A 17,166-nucleotide genomic window follows, 5' to 3' on the forward strand; every position below is an offset into this window, starting at 1 on the left:
TAAATTTTACTGCCAAGATTACGTGAGAAGATGGGAGGTGGTTTACTGCAATCCAAGGTCCCTAAAGTTTTGCTGCCACTGTTGCTGGATCTGATCATGCAGCTTACTGTATGTCCGATGAGAAATCTAGCAGTCTGCTTTACTTCCTTCGCATGTTTGGATGGATAAATGGTGCTCTTGGACAGGGAGTGTCGTACCCATAGCAGCTCTTGGATTTAGCTCGCGTATAGTACTATACTGGGGCTTAAGAATATTACATAAACATGAGCAGTTCCAGATTCGTACACTGGAAACATCCTGCTTTTCCTACTTCCTAACGGCACAATTCAAAACATGCACTCAATTTTGACACAGATAAGTAGAAAAAAAAAAGAGATTTAACAACACTTTCCAAGTTCTCTAATGTTTGAGGATGGCTCATGCGAAGATAAATCCACAGATTTATACCAGTGAGTTGGCGATATCTGCCATTTGTTTAAGGACTTCTACCTCAGGAACTTGGACAATGAGTAGCATGTTCTATGAGTCATCCCTCGGGCCGACACTAGTCAAATAACAGAAGATTTCAACCCAAGAGGCTACCACTGCGGAGGCAGGACACTCACTTTTACTGCATATCAGTATGAGTGAGCTGCATGATCAGATCCAGCCCTTCATTTCAGCGAATACAAGCGCGGCAACAACAGCACCCCCTAGATGAGCAGAACCTGCCACGTGACTGTTGCCCTATAAAATGAACATGAGTCAATTGCTTGCATGGTAGACCAGGAAGCATGAAGAACTATCACAACATGAATAACAATGGGGTATCAGATAATCAACGACAACGAAGAAATAAGAGGTTTCAGACAGGGCAAGATCTTCAAGCAATGATGTAGAGTAAACACACTAATTTCACCCAAAATAACAAACAGGGAAGACTACCAACCCAAAAACAATAAATATCATATAGTTATATACTCAGTACTCACTTCAGTAATGCAAAGCAATCATATCAGTGTGAATTAAGAAGCATCGCCAAACTCACAAGGTGTGAATACTGAGCCATATTTTTAACCCCAGGTCAATTAAAGGCCATGAGTTGTATCGTTTGGTCAGGAAACACACACGTGCAATTCACAAATTTTCAAGTTCCCAGTAACAATGTATGAAAGTAGCAGCAACAAAGTCAAAACTCATGGCCAATGAAATAAGCAACAGTGGCAGCAATAACGTCCACTTATTACTCCCTCTAGTCTATAATAAGTGTCGTGGTTTTAGATTAAATTTAAACTAAAACCACCGACACTTATTGTGGATCGGAGGGAGTACTAGAATTGCTTGGTACCTGGCTTTGACAGGGATAGACAACTAAATAAAATGGAGATTAAAGTAAAATATATACTCCCACCATTTCACAATGTAGTGCATTTCTAGGTTTTTCCACACAAAACAAGGAACCTTCACCATGTCAATTAAGATTGCTGAATCTATGTGTAAGTGCATTGGAAATAGAAATGTGGTCTTATCCACCCACTCATAAAACTTGAACCATGAGGGGTGGTAGTGCAGAGAAAGACAAGAATAAGTTGTGACCTAGAAATTTAATGAAGCAAATGTGTATTTGGAGGCTAGAATGCACTGGATTGTGGCAATTCTCAAAACCCTAACAAGCTCTACATCCTCAAAAGAAAGGAGTACCTTCTTCACCCTCCGGAGATCAGCACCAATCAAATAAGCTCCCTGAAATAAATAAAGTAAAAAAAAAAATTATGTACTCACTACCAAGAACCCACATGCTTAACAGATTTATTTAATACAAAAAAGCTTCTCACCACTAATGCAGCTGGAAGAGGAATGATGAAGTGTAAGTATAGTATATTGGTGGGATACAGAAAAATGTAGAGAAGGACAGTTGCATTAACTGCAGCACTCGCACCCTGAGTGATATGAAAGGATCATAGTTAGTGTGTAACAACCAGTATAGCTTGTACAATCGCCAAAGGTGTCCATTTGGTGTTTTTTATATTATATTAGATTAAATCACCGTGTCGCCTCTGATCATCACATTTACCATCCAAATAATTTTCTAGCTATTGGATAATAAACAATTGGTCGGTAGGGGTAAAATTTGCTGTAATATATGATGTAAATATAAGACAGGAGATCACTTACAAGCGCTGGAGTGTTCCATCCTCCAAAACCCTGCGATAGAAGCATTTCATATTAAGCTTATACTCTCCAGGATTTGGTATTCAGGTCCCTGATGTATAACTTTTGACGTCGTAAGCATGTTACCTGTTTCTGTGGCGCTAGAAAAGCCATTTCTGTCAAGTAGAATGCAGATCCAAGAAGTGCTCCTTGTACGTACAACTTTAAAAGAAAATCAGGACCAAATGTGTGGGCAATCTGATGCAAAAAAGGGTAAAATGAATTCAGCATGTTCAAGTAAGGTGATAATTAGGTGCCATAAAAACAGAGTGCGAGTATGTACTACTGCAGCAATTCGTAGATCATGTACACTAAGTGCAAGTCTAAAAGATGTTGGTCTGAGTGTCCATACAGGAAAGATAACTTGGGATAAATTGCATATTGAAACTCATTTGCATTATATTATATTTTCAAAGAGCGTGGCATGCTCTACTACAGGGGCATGCTCTCAGGGGAATTAGGAAACCAGGAGTGAACTATCTGTATAATACCAACAGTTCTCAACCAATCTCTTCACTTGTTAATTTTATGGACTGAGAATATGTGCAATGTCACATCCAAATCCTTGCTCTGCTCATCAGCCTGCTGGCAGGTTTATTTCCCATTTCAGCCTGACAAAATAGATGTGTTTCTATGTCGTCCACAGTGCAAGAGTAGAAGAGTGAAGATCTTACGCTTGAACCGAAGAAGTAGAGGCCCATCATGTTATGGCCGATGTGGTTGGGATCTTTGTGGCTGAAAGCGCAGGTGAGGAGTGTGTGCAACCGCAAGCTCTTGAAATTGTCCAGCGAAATCTGCTCATCAGCAAAAAAACCATCAAGGGATACACTGTCTGTCCACAACTAGCGAAATTAAAGCAGAAGTGCCTTGTGTAACCAAACCACAAACCATGAAATGATTCGCCATGAACGTCAGATCCACATGGCCGAGAGCGGTCGTGAGCAATGCGTGCAGCCGCCCGCCGGTGTACGTGTCCAGCCAAATCCGCTGCTCATCAACAAAAAATCAGCGCCTGCTTGTTCTTGGGGAATCAAAGCAAGATTCGTCTGGGTAACCACTGACCACGGAAGGACCCAGCCCGAAATTGGGATCCGCCAGGAGCCAGAGCCCGTAGACGGCCACATTGGCGCCGGCGAGCATCAGCACCATGTCATCGGCCGGGGTTGTTGTCCAGTGCGCCCTGGCGGATCGAGGCACCGAAACAGAAATTGAGTGGCCAGACGACCGAAAAGGAGAGAAATTTCTTCTCCCCGGACCCGGAGGCCGGAGTGAAGACGCGCGCAGGAACCGAAAGCTCACCATGGCGCGGCGACGCCGTGGAGCAACGTCGACGATGACGAGGCGAAGCAGCCCGAGGCCCTGCTTAGCTGCAGAGAGAGCGGCTCTTCGAGGGACCCAGCGTTGCGCGCGGTGTCGCTCCGGGCGGCCGCCACGACGGCACCGGCGCTCGCCGGCAGGAGCGAGCCGGTGCTGCGGGGCAGGAGGCTGGGCGTCGGGGAGGGGGAGTGCGCGGCGGGTGCGAGCGGGGAGGCGGAGGCGGCAGCGAGGGGGAAGGGGGAGTGGAGGCGGCGGCTGTGGAGGGCACGGCGGAGGGCGGCTTGCTGCGCGAGGACGGGCTGGAGCCGCCGCATGGCCGCCATTCTGCCTTCGTTTCACCACCACCAAAGGCAGGCGCTTTTGTTGGCTGGCTGTCCCCCGCCGCCGGGGTTTTGGTTCCACCAGTTCCGACTCGGGAGTACTTCCTCTGCTGGTGTGGGCACGGCACGCGTACGCTCCTCTCCTGTCTCCCTTCACCAGTACCAATCTGCATGATGAAAAAAACAAACCTTTTGAACGGGCAAAAGCCTTGCCTATTCAATCAATTAAAATAGAAGTTCAACAAGAAAGTAAAAGGTTTCACATTACAAAAATCTCCTGAAATAAAATGCTCATACTCTTAGCACCCTCAAGCGGATCCAAAACCTTGCTTCATCTTTTATCTTAGCGACACGGGTAGAAGGGGTCATGTTTTTTCCTTTGCAGAAAACACGTACTCGTTGCGTTCATTCCAAATTTCTCATGAAGCAAGAAGAGTCATGGAAGCAAAATATTTGTGTTCAGTCATGAAGGACCACCACTCGGAGATGGGCTGCGTTGACCAAGCGCCGGTATCCACGAAATTAAGTCCAAGCTGTTAGATGTATATATTTGTCTATTGTAGTTTCCCCATATGTTAGGGGGCTTTCTGCATATGTGCACCTGTACATGTACTATATATTGTGGCGCTTGGCCTCTCAGTAATACAACAAGCATATTGCTCTAACATGGTATCAGAGCTTTAGGTTAGCTCCTCCTCCTCCATCACAGCCGCCGCCGCCGCCCGCCCCGGCATCTTGCCGTCGCGACCCGGCCGCCGCCGCTGCCTTTTCCCGCCTGCTCTCTCGATCTCACTGCCTGCTCTCTCCGCGCGATCCGCGGTGCTTCGCTCGGATTTCCAAATCAACTCTCTCTGCGCGACCCGGCTCTCCGATCGCTGCTACGCCCCGTGCTACCAATTCCCGTGCTCATCCTGCTCCCGTGCGTGTGGCCGCTGCTCCCTGGCGTGCTCACGATTCCCGTGCTCATCCTGCTCCCGTGCGTGTGGCCGTGCTCCCTGGCCGCATCTCTCCCTCTGATTCGTTTTCTGTCCCCACGTGTGGCCGCGGATCGTGGCCGTGTTCCTTGGCCCGACGATTTCTCCGATCTGTTTTCTCTGCAGTTGACTTGAACCAAAAAAAAAAAAAAAAAAAAAGCAAAAAAAAAAAAGCAAAAAAAAAGCAAAAAAAAAAAAAAAAGAAACTGTCATCAGCTATGTCTTCTTCCGCTGATCCCGCCTTCTCTTTGGGTCTCCCTTCGGTACTTGGTATTTGTCCGCTGCCTCCGTGTATGACGGGTAGCCATTCTTCGTCGTCGTTTGCAGCCTCTTCACGCTGCTCTGCCCGCGCTTCACCGACTCCGTCTACGTCGGCTCGTCGCTCTACATCGACTTTTGCGGCCTCTTCACGCGACTCTGCCCGCGCTTCGCCGACTTCGTTTACGTCGGCCCGCCGCTCTACATCGACTTTTGCGGCCTCTTCCCGCGGTTATGGCCGCGCTTCTTCGACTCCGTTTACGTCGGTCTGCCGCTCTACATCGACTTTCGCGGCCTCTTCACGTGGTTATGACCGCGCTTTGCCGACTCTGTCTTCATCGGCGTGTTGCTCTCCGTCGCCCCCTTTGGTGGCCTCTGTGCGTGTGGATGATAGCTCCTCGTCGGCACCCGATTGTACGTCGACCTCTCCGGTCGCGCCCCTCTCGCGCATGAGATAGCGCAGCTTCACTGCCTGCTTGATGCTTGGGATTCCATTTTACGTCAGCAGCCTCGCGGTCCGAGTCTCCGCCCTCGTCCTCATTGCACCTACTGTGGCCAGGTTGGCCACACTTCTTCCACCTGCTGGACGCGGGATCCCAGTTTACGTCGGCCAGTTCCGGGATCGTCGCCAGGCCGGCTCTTCGGGATCTTCTGCGGTTGCACTCTCGATCGGGACATTCTCGGGGGTCTTCGTGGTCCGCTCGCTACTCCGGACTCTTCCTCGCCGGGCGCTGCTGGTTCCGTGGTCGGCTCTTCCGGCACTGCGCGACCACCACTTTCTACACGGTCGAGTACGTCCCCGTGGTATTCGGATTCCGGAGCTTCCTTTCATATGACTTCGAGTCTTCTATTCCGTCTGCTCTTCGGTCTCTTATTTCTCCCTGTCCGTGTTGTCACGGCTGATGGTACCTCTATTCCTGTTTCTAGTACAGGCACCCTTTCTACTCCCTCTTTCTCTCGTCCCCGATGTTTCTCATGTTCCTCGCCTTCGAGATGAACCTTTTCTCGCTAGCCGACTCACCGATTCTGGTTGTCGCGTTATTCTTGACGCCTGAGTCTTGTGCGGTTCAGGATCGTCGCACACATGCCCTGGTTGGAGCTGGTCCTCGTAGCCGTCGGTCTCCGGGCTTTGGGAGTTAGGCGGCTTCGTGTTCCTTCCGCTGCCACTTCATCTGCCGGTTCTCCTCCGGTTGTTGCCTCCGTCACCGGCTCTTTTCAGCAGTGGCATCATCGTCTTGGTCACCTTTGTGACTCTCGCCTGTCGTCTTTGGTTCATCGTGGCCTTCGGGGTCTCGTCTCCGGAGATGGGTCATTACATCGTCGGGGTTGTAGGTTAGGCAAACAGATTCAGCTTCCCTATCCTACTAGTGTGTCTCGTCTCTCAGCCGACCGTTCGATTTAGTCCATTCGGATGTTTGGGGTCCGGCTCCCTTCGCTTCGAAAGGGGGCCATCGATACTATATCTTATTCATTGATGATTTTTCACGGTACACCTGGGTGTTTTTCATGCGCTCTCGCAGTGAGGTGCTCTCTATTTATCAGCGTTTTGCGGCCATGGTCCGCACTCAGTATTCGTCACCCATTCGCGTGTTCCATGCTGATTCTGCTGGTGAGTATATCTCTCAGCACCTTCGTGGTGTCCTTGCTGAGGAGGGCACCCTCGCTCAGTTTTCTTGTCCCGGCGCGCATGCTCAAAATGGCGTCGCCGAGCGTAAGCATCGTCATCTTCTTGAGACCACCCGTGCTATGATGATTGCCTCTTCTCTTCCGCCACATTTCGGGGCTGAGGCTGTCGCTACGTCGGCCCACCTTATTAACATTCAGCCTTCCGCTGCTCTACAAGGTGGCATTCCTCTCGAGCGTCTCTCTGGTGTTTCTCCAGACTACTCGCCTCTCCGTTCATTTGGTTGCGTCTCGCTATGTCCTTCTGCCTCCTCGCGAACGCACCAAACCGACCGCTCGGTCCGTTGAGTGTGTTTTTCTCGGATACAGTGATGAGCATAAGGGCTATCGCTGTTGGGACCCCGTTGGTCGTCGGATGCGCATCTCTCGTGACGTCACATTTGATGAGACGCGTCCCTTCTATCCTCGCCCCACCTCGGGTACTTACCCGGTGGATGATATCTCTTTTCTTCTTTTTCCGGATGCACCCCCGCTATCCCGTCTCCTCCCCCTCCTAGTCCTGATGCGCCCCCTTCGGCGCCATCCTCTCCTCCGTCTAGTCCCCCTAGTACTCCTCGTTCTCCGGCTTCGGATCCTTCTGATGTTGTCCCTTCTTCCTCTTCTTCTGATGAGTTGTCATCCGCTGATGACCTTCCGCCTTCACGGCCTGTTCGTCAGCGTCGTGCTCCAGCTCGTTACTCTCCTAGTCAGTATGGTCTTTCTGTCGTTTCCGAGCCGACTTCTTATCGGGATGCCGAGCGTCATCCTGAATGGCAGCTTGCCATGGCTGAGGAGATCGGCTGCGCTTGAGCGCACTGGCACTTGGGATCTTGTTTCTCCCCCTTCTGGTGTTCGTCCTATCACGTGTAAGTGGGTCTATAAAATTAAGACTCGCTCTGATGGATCGCTTGAGCGCTATAAAGCGCGTCTTGTGGCTCGTGGCTTTCAGCAGGAGCACGGCCGTGACTATGATGAGACTTTTGCCCCTGTGGCTCATATGACTACTGTGCGTACCCTTCTTGCTCGTTGCTTCGTTCGCCGCTGGTCCGTCTCCCGGCTTGATGTTCGAATGCTTTTCTTAATGGCGAGTTGAGTGAGGAGGTTTACATGCAGCCTCCTCCCGGGTATTCTGTTCTCGATGGGATGGTTTGTCGTCTTCGACGTTCTCTCTATGGTCTCAAACAGGCCCCTCGTGCCTGGTTTGAGCGCTTCGCCTCTGTGGTGATCTGCTACTTGGTTTCTCTCCTAGTCTTCATGATCCCGCACTTTTCGTTCACACTTCTCCTCGTGGACGTACTCTTCTTCTTCTCTATGTTGATGATATGATCATTACGGTGATGATCCTGAGTATATTGCCTTTGTCAAGGCTCGTCTTCGTGATCAGTTTCTTATGACTGATCTTGGTCCTCTTCGCTATTTTCTTGGCATTGAAGTTTCCTCCACTTCTGATGGCTTTTCTATCTCTCAGGAGAAGTACATTCAGGATCTTCTTGCTCGTGCTGCTCTTGGGGATGAGCGCACGGTCGATACTCCTATGGAGCTTAATGTTAAGCTTCGTCCTACTGATGGTGATCCTCTTCCTGATCCCACCCGTTATCGCCATCTTGTTGGGAGTCTTGTTTATCTTGCTTGTCACTCGTCCTGATATTTCTTATCCTGTTCATATTCTGAGTCAGTTTGTCTCCGCTCCTACCACTTGTTCACTATAGTCATCTCCTCCGTGTTCTTCGTTATCTTCGTGGCACGATCACTCGTCGCCTTTTCTTTCCCCGTTCCAGCTCTCTCCAGCTCCGGTGCTATTCGGATGCTACGTGGGCGAGTGATCCTACGGATCGTCGTTCGCTTTCGCTTGCTTGTGTGTTTCTTGGTGGTTCGCTTGTTGCTTGGAAGACGAAGAAACAGGTCGCAGTTCCCTGTTCGAGTGTTGAGGCTGAGTTGCGGGCTATGGCTTTGTTGATTGCTGAGGTGACTTGGTTACGGTGGTTGCTTGCAGATTTTGGGGTCTCGTTACGACACCCACTCCACTTTTATCCGACGGTACAGGTGCTATCGGTATTGCACGTGATCCGGTCAAGCATGAGCTGACCAAGCATATCGGTGTTGATGCTTTTTACACACGTGCACGGGTACGGGATGATGTTGTTGCGGTTCATTATGTGCCTTCAGATTTGCAGTTGGCGGATTTCTTTACGAAGGCACGGACTCGAGCGCAGCATGATTTCTTACTCTCCAAACTCAGTGTTGTGGATCCACCATGAGTTTGAGGGGGGTGTTAGATGTATATATTTGTCTATTGTAGTTTCCCCATATGTTAGGGGGCTTTCTGCATATGTGCACCTGTACATGTACTATATATTGTGGCCTTTGGCCCTCTGGTAATACAACAAGCATATTGCTCTAACACAAGCCAACTTTTGAAAATGCCCCAAAGCCTTTTAGTGAAAGAACAATGAACGAGGAGGCGGTCAATGGATTCCGCGAGCGCTTGCAAAGGGTACAAAGACCACAATTTAGCCACCTTCACTTGGCTATACGGTCTATTTTAAATGGCACACCATATGAAAAACTTGACTTAATTTGGGAGGGGCCTAGATTTTCCAAACTGAGGAACTAAGCGGCGAAGATCTGTGCCTTGTATGCGGACTTATCCATGTATTGTCCGCTCTCAATGAGGTTCCAAGAGATATCATCATCCAGCATCTCCTCATTGTGATTGGCGTCTCTAAAAGGGTCCAAACTTTGACAAATTGGGGAAGGTAGTCCATGGTGAGAGGAGCATTCATGTTGATTTTGGAGATCTAAGCATTGTAGTTGAGGGCCTTTTTTAACACTCCATTGTTGTTGTGAGCGCGGATTTTCTCGTGGGTGAAAACCTATGCTCGATGATCAGGGTGATGATGGTACTTGTGCATTGTTCCCTTCTTAGAGACGTCACTTTTGGAGAAGATGAATTTATGGTGTTATCTTGGTGGTGTTTGGTCCATTGTTACAAGGAATAGACCACTGTAGCATGACTTTTCTTTTCTGTAATTTTTTTATTGTGTGCATCCATATTGCCACTAGAAGACTGTGTTGTTAGACCAGGTGTAATTGGTATCTTCGTGATATTAGTATATTGCCACTAGGAGATATGTTGTTCCTGGGTCTTGGTTGGGTATGGCCCCGTGGTGTTCGTGTTGTTGCATGGTTTTCGACCGTTTTGCGCTAATTGAATTAAATGAAGATCTTTTTGTTAATTAATGTATAAGTTATATCTTTTGCCTTTATTTCAAAAAATTATTTAGTCCGATATACATAAATAAAAAATGAGCTTCATTTTCAGAGGTTTTCCTTTTCGTGCAATTCCATTCGGATGCCATGTTGCTATGATTGTATAAACTATGAATAAAAGTGACCGTGCATTCATATGGCGAGCTCCAAAATAGTTAAGGCAGCTGCAAGAATAGTTAGTACTATAAAAATCTTCTCAAGCAGATGAATCAATCTGTCAGCCTAATCAAGTGAACACGGTACCGATATCCTGCCTGTGATCAACCCTTGAAGTTTTTGAACTCATCAGCATCAACTATATCAGGCAAATATCCCCAATCCGGTTCTCCCTCCTTAGCCGTCTCCACCGGTTGCTCGTTAAGGATCCCCGCCGGCTGCTCGTTAAACATCCCCATGAACTCGACCATGGACATGCTCATATTGTCCGGCGGCGGCGCCTCCGCCGCCGTGAACTCGCCAAGGAGGCCCGGTGTTGCCGGCGGTGCGACCACTGGGCACGGCCCCTGTTGTTGCTGCTCGTACTGACCAAGATTCTGCTGCCCTTGCTGCTGCTCGTAGTGACCAAGATACTGGCCGTTGTAATCAAGAAGACTGACTGCGACCGGCGCCACCGGAGGCAACGGCGGGGGCGCGTGTACGTGCTCTTGAACAACAGCACGGACGCTCCCCTGCGGCAGCAGACTGGCGATGCGGTCGAAATACCCCTGCGGGATCATGGCTCGGGCAGGCTTCTTGTTCCCGTCGGGCCCCTTCTTGACGTCGTCCTCCTTCGCAAAGACGGCTGTCAGCTGCTTCCTGGTGGCGCGCGGCGTGACGTAGACCCTGTAGAGCGCGGGCACGCCGAGCTTGCCGGCGCCGTCGTCGTTGGCGCTGGTGAACTCCTGCATGAGCCACGGCGTCTTGTCGTCCCTCCCGACGTAGAAGCCGAAGCAGTTCTTGACGCCGTCGGCCTCATCCTCTTCTTCCTCCTCGCTCTGCTTCCTTCGCTTCAGCCGTCGCTCCTTGATCTGCTTCAGCCGCTCCTTGCTCTGCTCCAGCCGCCAGTACCCGCCGGTCTCGACGCGGCGGTCGGCGCGCTTCGAGGCGCCCCCGCCCGCGGTCTTGCTCTGGAACCGCGTCTCGCTCAGGAACCACCACGCGTGCTCGCCCCGGCCGCGGATGCTCGCGGGCGGGTGCCGCCGGCGCAGCGCGTCGGGGCTCTCGCCGTACACGTTGGCGTCGAAGATGTACCCCCGCGCGTCGGCCATCTCGCTGTCGCCGGCGATCCTCCGGTTGAGGAACCCCAGGCACTCGTCGCGCGTCGGGCTGAAGTAGACGCCGGGAGGGAGCTGCGGCGGAGGCTGGATGTGGCTGGCGGCGCCGCCTGGCCCGTGGGGAGGCATCTCCGCCATGGCCTGCACGGAGCTGCCGGCGGCGTAGGTTGGTTTCTTGGTTCTTGTTGCTTTCTTGATTGCCATGGATCAAGCCGAGTGGAACCGAGAGAGAGGTTGCTGGTTTGTTGTGGGAGTAGGGGTCGATCGTGGACGGTGATGCTATATATGGGCTGCGACGCGTGTTCTGTCTGAAATCGGATTCGCATCCTCGTCTCAAGTCGGAGTCGACTTTCCATGTTTTCTGTTCGGCGAGATGCGATTTGGTAGACTAGAGCCGAGTATTTCCTTTCGATTGGATCGAAAATTTTCGTGTTGGCACTTGCCAGGGAAGGAAGGTCAACTGGAAGGTCTGCACTTGCATGGGCTTTCCTTCCTTCCTGCACTTTACAGTTCGTTCCTCTGCGACCAGTTTAAAAATATTTCAACTAATGGATTCCTTCAGCTACATTTCATCAAACTTTCTCGTGGAATTATGACCATATGAGGCCACACGGTAGACACAAACCTCAAGCAATACCTCTATATCAAACCTTTTCGCAGTTGGCTTCAAGACTACCATATCGATATCAGTTTCATATACATCCAAAGACAAGACATATGTTGTCAAAGCAAATAACATCTTTTTTTTGCGAAAATTTCACCGATCTATTAATAATCATCAACAGTAGTACAAAGATGCCTAAAAGTAATTACAAATAGGTCATTGGACCGCCTAGCGACGACTACAGACACTAGTACGAGCCGAAGGCGCGCCGCCGTCCTCGCCACTCCATCAACGGAGCCAGCCAAAGCTTGTCGTGGTAGATAGATAGGAAGTCGTCGTGTTAAGGCCCCAAAGGACCAGCGCACCAGAGCAGCAACCATCACCAAAGATGACAACCATAGATCGGAAGAGACTGACCTGAAACCACACAATCGAACACGAAAAACGACCGGATCATGGGGGATCCGCCGTACACGCAACTCCATGCGCCCTCCACCACGCTAGATGCACCACCGGAGCGAGGATAGGACGGGTAGGACCTTATTCTGACTTCAGGAAGTAGTCGCCGCCTCACCATCCTGAAGAAGACACCGAAAACAAACTAACGAAGAACTGAAACCTTCCCGCCGGCGAGAGGCCGCGATCCGCCACACCTCCGAGGCCCCAAGGCCACCGGAGGCCGAGCGGACCGGCAGCGTCGCCGGCAAGAGGGACAAAACCCTATATGGGTTTTAGAGCCGCCTCTAATCGCCTTCGTGTCTTTCTGTTTTCTCGTACCGGTTCGTGGCAAGTGTTAAAGAACCAAGCAAATAACATCTTGAACACCTTAATATCTATTTCCATCCAAGACACAACAATCAAGTTCCAGTGCTATAACATGTACCCAATTTGCAAGAAAGAGGGCAACCACAAGCGATAAAATACTATTACATCCTACCATGGCTATTGAACTTTTTTTTTAGAATACCATGGCTAGAACTAGTGAAGTACACATGTCACAATAAAGTAAGAAAGTCTGACATGTAGTACTCTTCGACAATAGCCTGGTTTTAACTTTATTAAACTTGCTTTCCCTATACGCCAAACCAAATCGATTTTCCTAGATAAGAGGAATGCATATAGATATGGCGACCCAAATTTAATAGTATATATCTACAACATAACAACAAATGCACATATGTACTGATGAACACCAACAAATGCACATGTGAACCGATAAACACTAACAATTTTCTTATTTCCATGTCAATTTAGATTGACTAATAAAAAAGAAAACTGAAAGAGTGCACTGGCCATTGCCAGGGAAATTTTTTTTTTTCGAGGTGACATTGCCAGGGAAATAAAGCAGCATACTTCGTTCGAAAGCTATGAACATGAGAATAACAGGCATTGACAAAAAAATTCACCATCCTATCTTTCAATCTCAGCCTTCCAGGGACTAGCTCTGTAAAAAAAATTATCATCAAGTATCTTTCATTTTACAAGCATTTGCAAAAGAAAAACTTTCATTTTTTTATAGTGTCCATGCAGGTGCTCTAGAAGAGAGATTGTAAGAAGATAACACTGCAGCATATACGAAAGTTTACAGTTTTTTTTCTTGTGGAGGTTGTTTGATTTGTAGGATCGAAAACCATAGAATCGTTTCGTGTGATTTGTTTTGTATTGCAATCCTAAAGGATAAAGCGCCGTTTATCGAAAATAAAAAAAAAGATATCTTCCATTGAACCCAACCTTATGGAAATTTCACATGGTTAGATAAACATTATGGCGACGCACACTATCCTTAATTTTCTTGGTAGCATGATTATATAAGGTGAAAACAATGAGAATAGCACCCACACAACTAGCCATGCTTATAGCGAGCCAATTACTCATTGTCACTTCGTCAGGTTACTTGGTTAGTGTAACAAACAAGATATGACCATGGGAACACCTCATATTCGAACTGACCAAGACGGCTGATATATCAACACCTTATTTAAATAGTTTCAGGGAGAGGGGAAAAAACTGATACATATAAAGGCTTGAGTTTTTCAGTGTACTACTATTGCGGTAGCATCAAGAGAGAATGATTTTGCGTCAGCCAGAGCTTGGTAAGTGTTCTATGCTACGATCTCTGAAGGCTGCCCACAACAACCTCACCGGGACTATCTCGCATGAGCTCTTCAATGTCACCTCGTTGCGGCAGCTCTCTTTTCCAAACAACAGGTTTCATGCAGCACTTGATCCTGCACTGATAATCAAGCTCAGCAACCTGGTTGTCCTTGATCTTGGATGGAATATGATCACTGGCATTCTGGCAACATGCCAGATTACATAGGGCAGCTCAAGGGACTGAAGGAGCTCAGTTTAGACCACAACAACATGTCTGAGGAGCTACCATCAGCTCTCGGCAACTGCACAAATCACCTAACCATGAACTTCAAGAGCAACTACTTCAGTGGGGTGCTTGGTAAGATCAAGCTTTCCATCCTGTCCAATCTAGAAATCCTGGATGTCGGGAGGAACAAATTTGCCGGCACAAATCCAAAATGTCTACTCCTGCAGCAAGCTGACTGTGTTACAGGTATCTTTAACAACTTACACTGCCAGCTCTCGCGAAGGATGCGATAATTTTAAGTTCCTAACCGTCCTCACTTCCGAGGAAGTGTTACACAAATATTAGGATTGCAATTGAGATCCTTATAAGAGTTTTGTGAATCTCCACCTTGCTTATTGGGAGCAACTTCAAAAGTGGGCAAATACCAGGGGATGAAACAGTTGATGGTTTTGAGTCTTCTTGCCATGGAAAATTGCCAATTGTTTGGGAAGACGCCTCTCTGGATATCAAACCTCAGAAATCTGGAGATGTTATTATTGCTTATGAATGAGCTAACTGGGTATATTGCAGTTTGGATCGGCACACTAAACTAACTACTTACAGGCCTAGTATGCATTAGAACACAAAAAACACACGGTTACCCAGAGGTTCTCCGAACCAAGATGCACAATCACATTCAAAATAATCAACAGCAAGGAAAATATGAACATCAATCACAGAGAGAAACAGCATTGACAGAGAAGGAAAAATGGAAGCACACACACAATCAACCGCAAGATATCAGATGCAACAGTAAATCGTGCACAGGCAGATTACTTCAAAGTTCACTTATTCATATACTTGAACGGGGCTGATGTACCAGCAACCGTTTGCACAAACACACTCAATGATCCATTAAACCAGACACATTACTTCAAACGAGACAAGACACTTGACTTGAATGGCGACGAGGCAGCCCACCAGACAACCAAGGGACAGCAGCAGCTCCAACACGAAGACACTTACTGACCACCGCGGAGGCGGAGCACCAGGTGGAGGGTAGACTCCTTCTGGATGTTGTAGTCAGCAAGGGTGCGGCCATCCTCCAGCTGCTTGCCAGCAAAGATCAGGCGCTGCTGGTCCGGAGGAATGCCCTCCTTATCCTGGATCTTGGCCTTCACATTGTCAATGGTGTCGGAGGACTCGACCTCTAGAGTGATGGTCTTCCCAGTAAGGGTCTTCACGAAGATCTGCATACCACCACGGAGGCGGAGCACCAGGTGGAGGGTAGACTCCTTCTGGATGTTGTAGTCAGCAAGGGTGCGGCCATCCTCCAGCTGCTTGCCAGCGAAGATCAGGCGCTGCTGGTCCGGAGGGATGCCCTCCTTATCCTGGATCTTGGCCTTGACGTTGTCGATGGTGTCAGAAGACTCCACCTCAAGGGTGATGGTCTTGCCAGTGAGGGTCTTGACGAAGATCTGCATGCCACCCCGAAGACGGAGGACAAGGTGAAGGGTGGACTCCTTCTGGATGTTGTAGTCAGCAAGGGTGCGGCCATCCTCCAGCTGTTTGCCAGCGAAGATCAGGCGCTGCTGGTCCGGAGGAATGCCCTCCTTATCATGGATCTTGGCCTTGACGTTGTCGATGGTGTCAGAGGACTCCACCTCAAGGGTGATGGTCTTGCCAGTGAGGGTCTTGACGAATATCTGCATGCCACCCCGAAGACGGAGCACAAGGTGGAGGGTGGACTCCTTCTGGATGTTGTAGTCAGCAAGGGTCCTGCCATCCTCCAGCTGCTTGCCAGCAAAGATGAGGCGCTGCTGGTCCGGAGGGATGCCCTCCTTGTCTTGGATCTTGGCCTTGACGTTGTCAATGGTGTCAGAGGACTCCACCTCAAGGGTGATAGTCTTGCCAGTCAAAGTCTTCACAAAGATCTGCATCTGCAGAGAACAATTAACCAAATAGGATGGTAAGCCTCAAGAAGAAGACCAAAAGTACAGGATCAAACATCATCGCATATTAATCAGTACATATGCATCGAGTTATGGAAAATTAACCAACAATAAGAATAGAACTTGATCAAAAAGATGTAGACAGCCTGAGAGGTTTCTACATCTGAACACACAAAAAATCTAAGATATCATCCATCACGAGACCACAGCTGACGAGCATTCATAGCATCTGAGTTAAAGATCGGCAAGGTACAAACCTATCTCATCCGGTTTAGCAAGGGTTATCACAGTGGTAATTACCCAATCAAGAGCAATAGATCAAGCAGTATACACATACAGAGGACAAAATTATGGCTCGCATGCTGCTACCAGATTCAGCTATGCCCAGTTAAACGTACGTAACAAGCAGGAACGGAGGAGCTAGTAGCATAGATTAACAGAGAGGACCTATCGGATTTAACATGCATATATTAACAGGAGACTACACGGAACTCGGCCCTAACACGAACAGATCTAGACGACACCAATTCCACAAATTCCCTATCAAATCAACCTGCAAAATCCCTACGAAATAGCTAGCGCGTCAACGATCCAACATGAGCGAACAGATCGAACGGCAAATCCCGGCCACCGCGACATCTGATCGAACTACACAAATCCGACAGCGCTACGCCTCGAACTACACAGCGATGAATTCGCAGAGCACCTCAGAAACTTTGATCTAGACTAGAAGGGGCAGGGAGCGGGCAAGGAGGCGCGGTACCTTGGTGCGGTGGGGGAGAAGGATTCGACGAGCGTCGAGGCGATCGGGGACGAGATCGGTTGGGGATTTGTTCGTTCCGTTGCTTGGATCGGTGGTGAGGGTTGGAAGCGAGAAGGGGGCAGCTATTTATGGCCGGCTCGCGCGAGCCGGGTGGGGAAGAAATCCCGTGCCGTGACGGCTCCGTCTGTTTTGTTAAAGTTAGAAGAGAGAAAGAGAGACAATGATTGGAATGAAATCACTTGTATTGATTGATGAAGATTTTATATATATATAGGGGGAGAACAGACGTGATTAGGTCGTTCCT

General features: G+C 48.8%; 3 protein-coding genes across 4 annotated transcripts; all 3 read right to left on the bottom strand.

Annotated features, from left to right (window-relative positions):
* Positions 1–639: 639 nt before the first annotated feature.
* On the bottom strand, positions 640–3,830 carry LOC124689171 (RHOMBOID-like protein 12, mitochondrial). The gene is made up of 8 exons (XM_047222741.1): positions 3,490–3,830; positions 3,253–3,370; positions 2,865–2,984; positions 2,278–2,388; positions 2,155–2,184; positions 1,815–1,919; positions 1,681–1,722; positions 640–726 (listed from the first exon to the last, which is right to left on the bottom strand). Exons 1-8 carry the CDS (start codon positions 3,828–3,830, stop codon positions 640–642), a joined length of 954 nt encoding a protein of 317 aa, XP_047078697.1.
* A 6,421-nt stretch (positions 3,831–10,251) lies between these two features.
* Positions 10,252–11,448, bottom strand: LOC124689172. Its single transcript, XM_047222742.1, has one exon. It carries the CDS (start codon positions 11,446–11,448, stop codon positions 10,252–10,254), a length of 1,197 nt encoding a protein of 398 aa, XP_047078698.1.
* Positions 11,449–14,980: 3,532 nt separating this feature from the next.
* LOC124691242 (polyubiquitin-like) lies at positions 14,981–16,945 on the bottom strand. Of its 2 annotated transcripts, XM_047224511.1 has the most exons (3): positions 16,863–16,945; positions 15,406–16,087; positions 14,981–15,177 (listed from the first exon to the last, which is right to left on the bottom strand). In XM_047224511.1, the coding sequence occupies exons 2-3, from the start codon at positions 16,085–16,087 to the stop codon at positions 15,170–15,172; spliced, it is 690 nt and encodes a 229-aa protein (XP_047080467.1). In that variant the 5' UTR covers positions 16,863–16,945; the 3' UTR covers positions 14,981–15,169. The 2 variants fall into 2 exon arrangements, with proteins under 2 accessions (XP_047080467.1, XP_047080466.1); XM_047224510.1 differs by having other exon boundaries at positions 14,981–16,087.
* Between the last annotated feature and the right edge of the window lie 221 nt (positions 16,946–17,166).

Source organism: Lolium rigidum, chromosome 2, assembly GCF_022539505.1.
Source record: "Lolium rigidum isolate FL_2022 chromosome 2, APGP_CSIRO_Lrig_0.1, whole genome shotgun sequence".
Taxonomy (NCBI): domain Eukaryota; kingdom Viridiplantae; phylum Streptophyta; class Magnoliopsida; order Poales; family Poaceae; genus Lolium; species Lolium rigidum.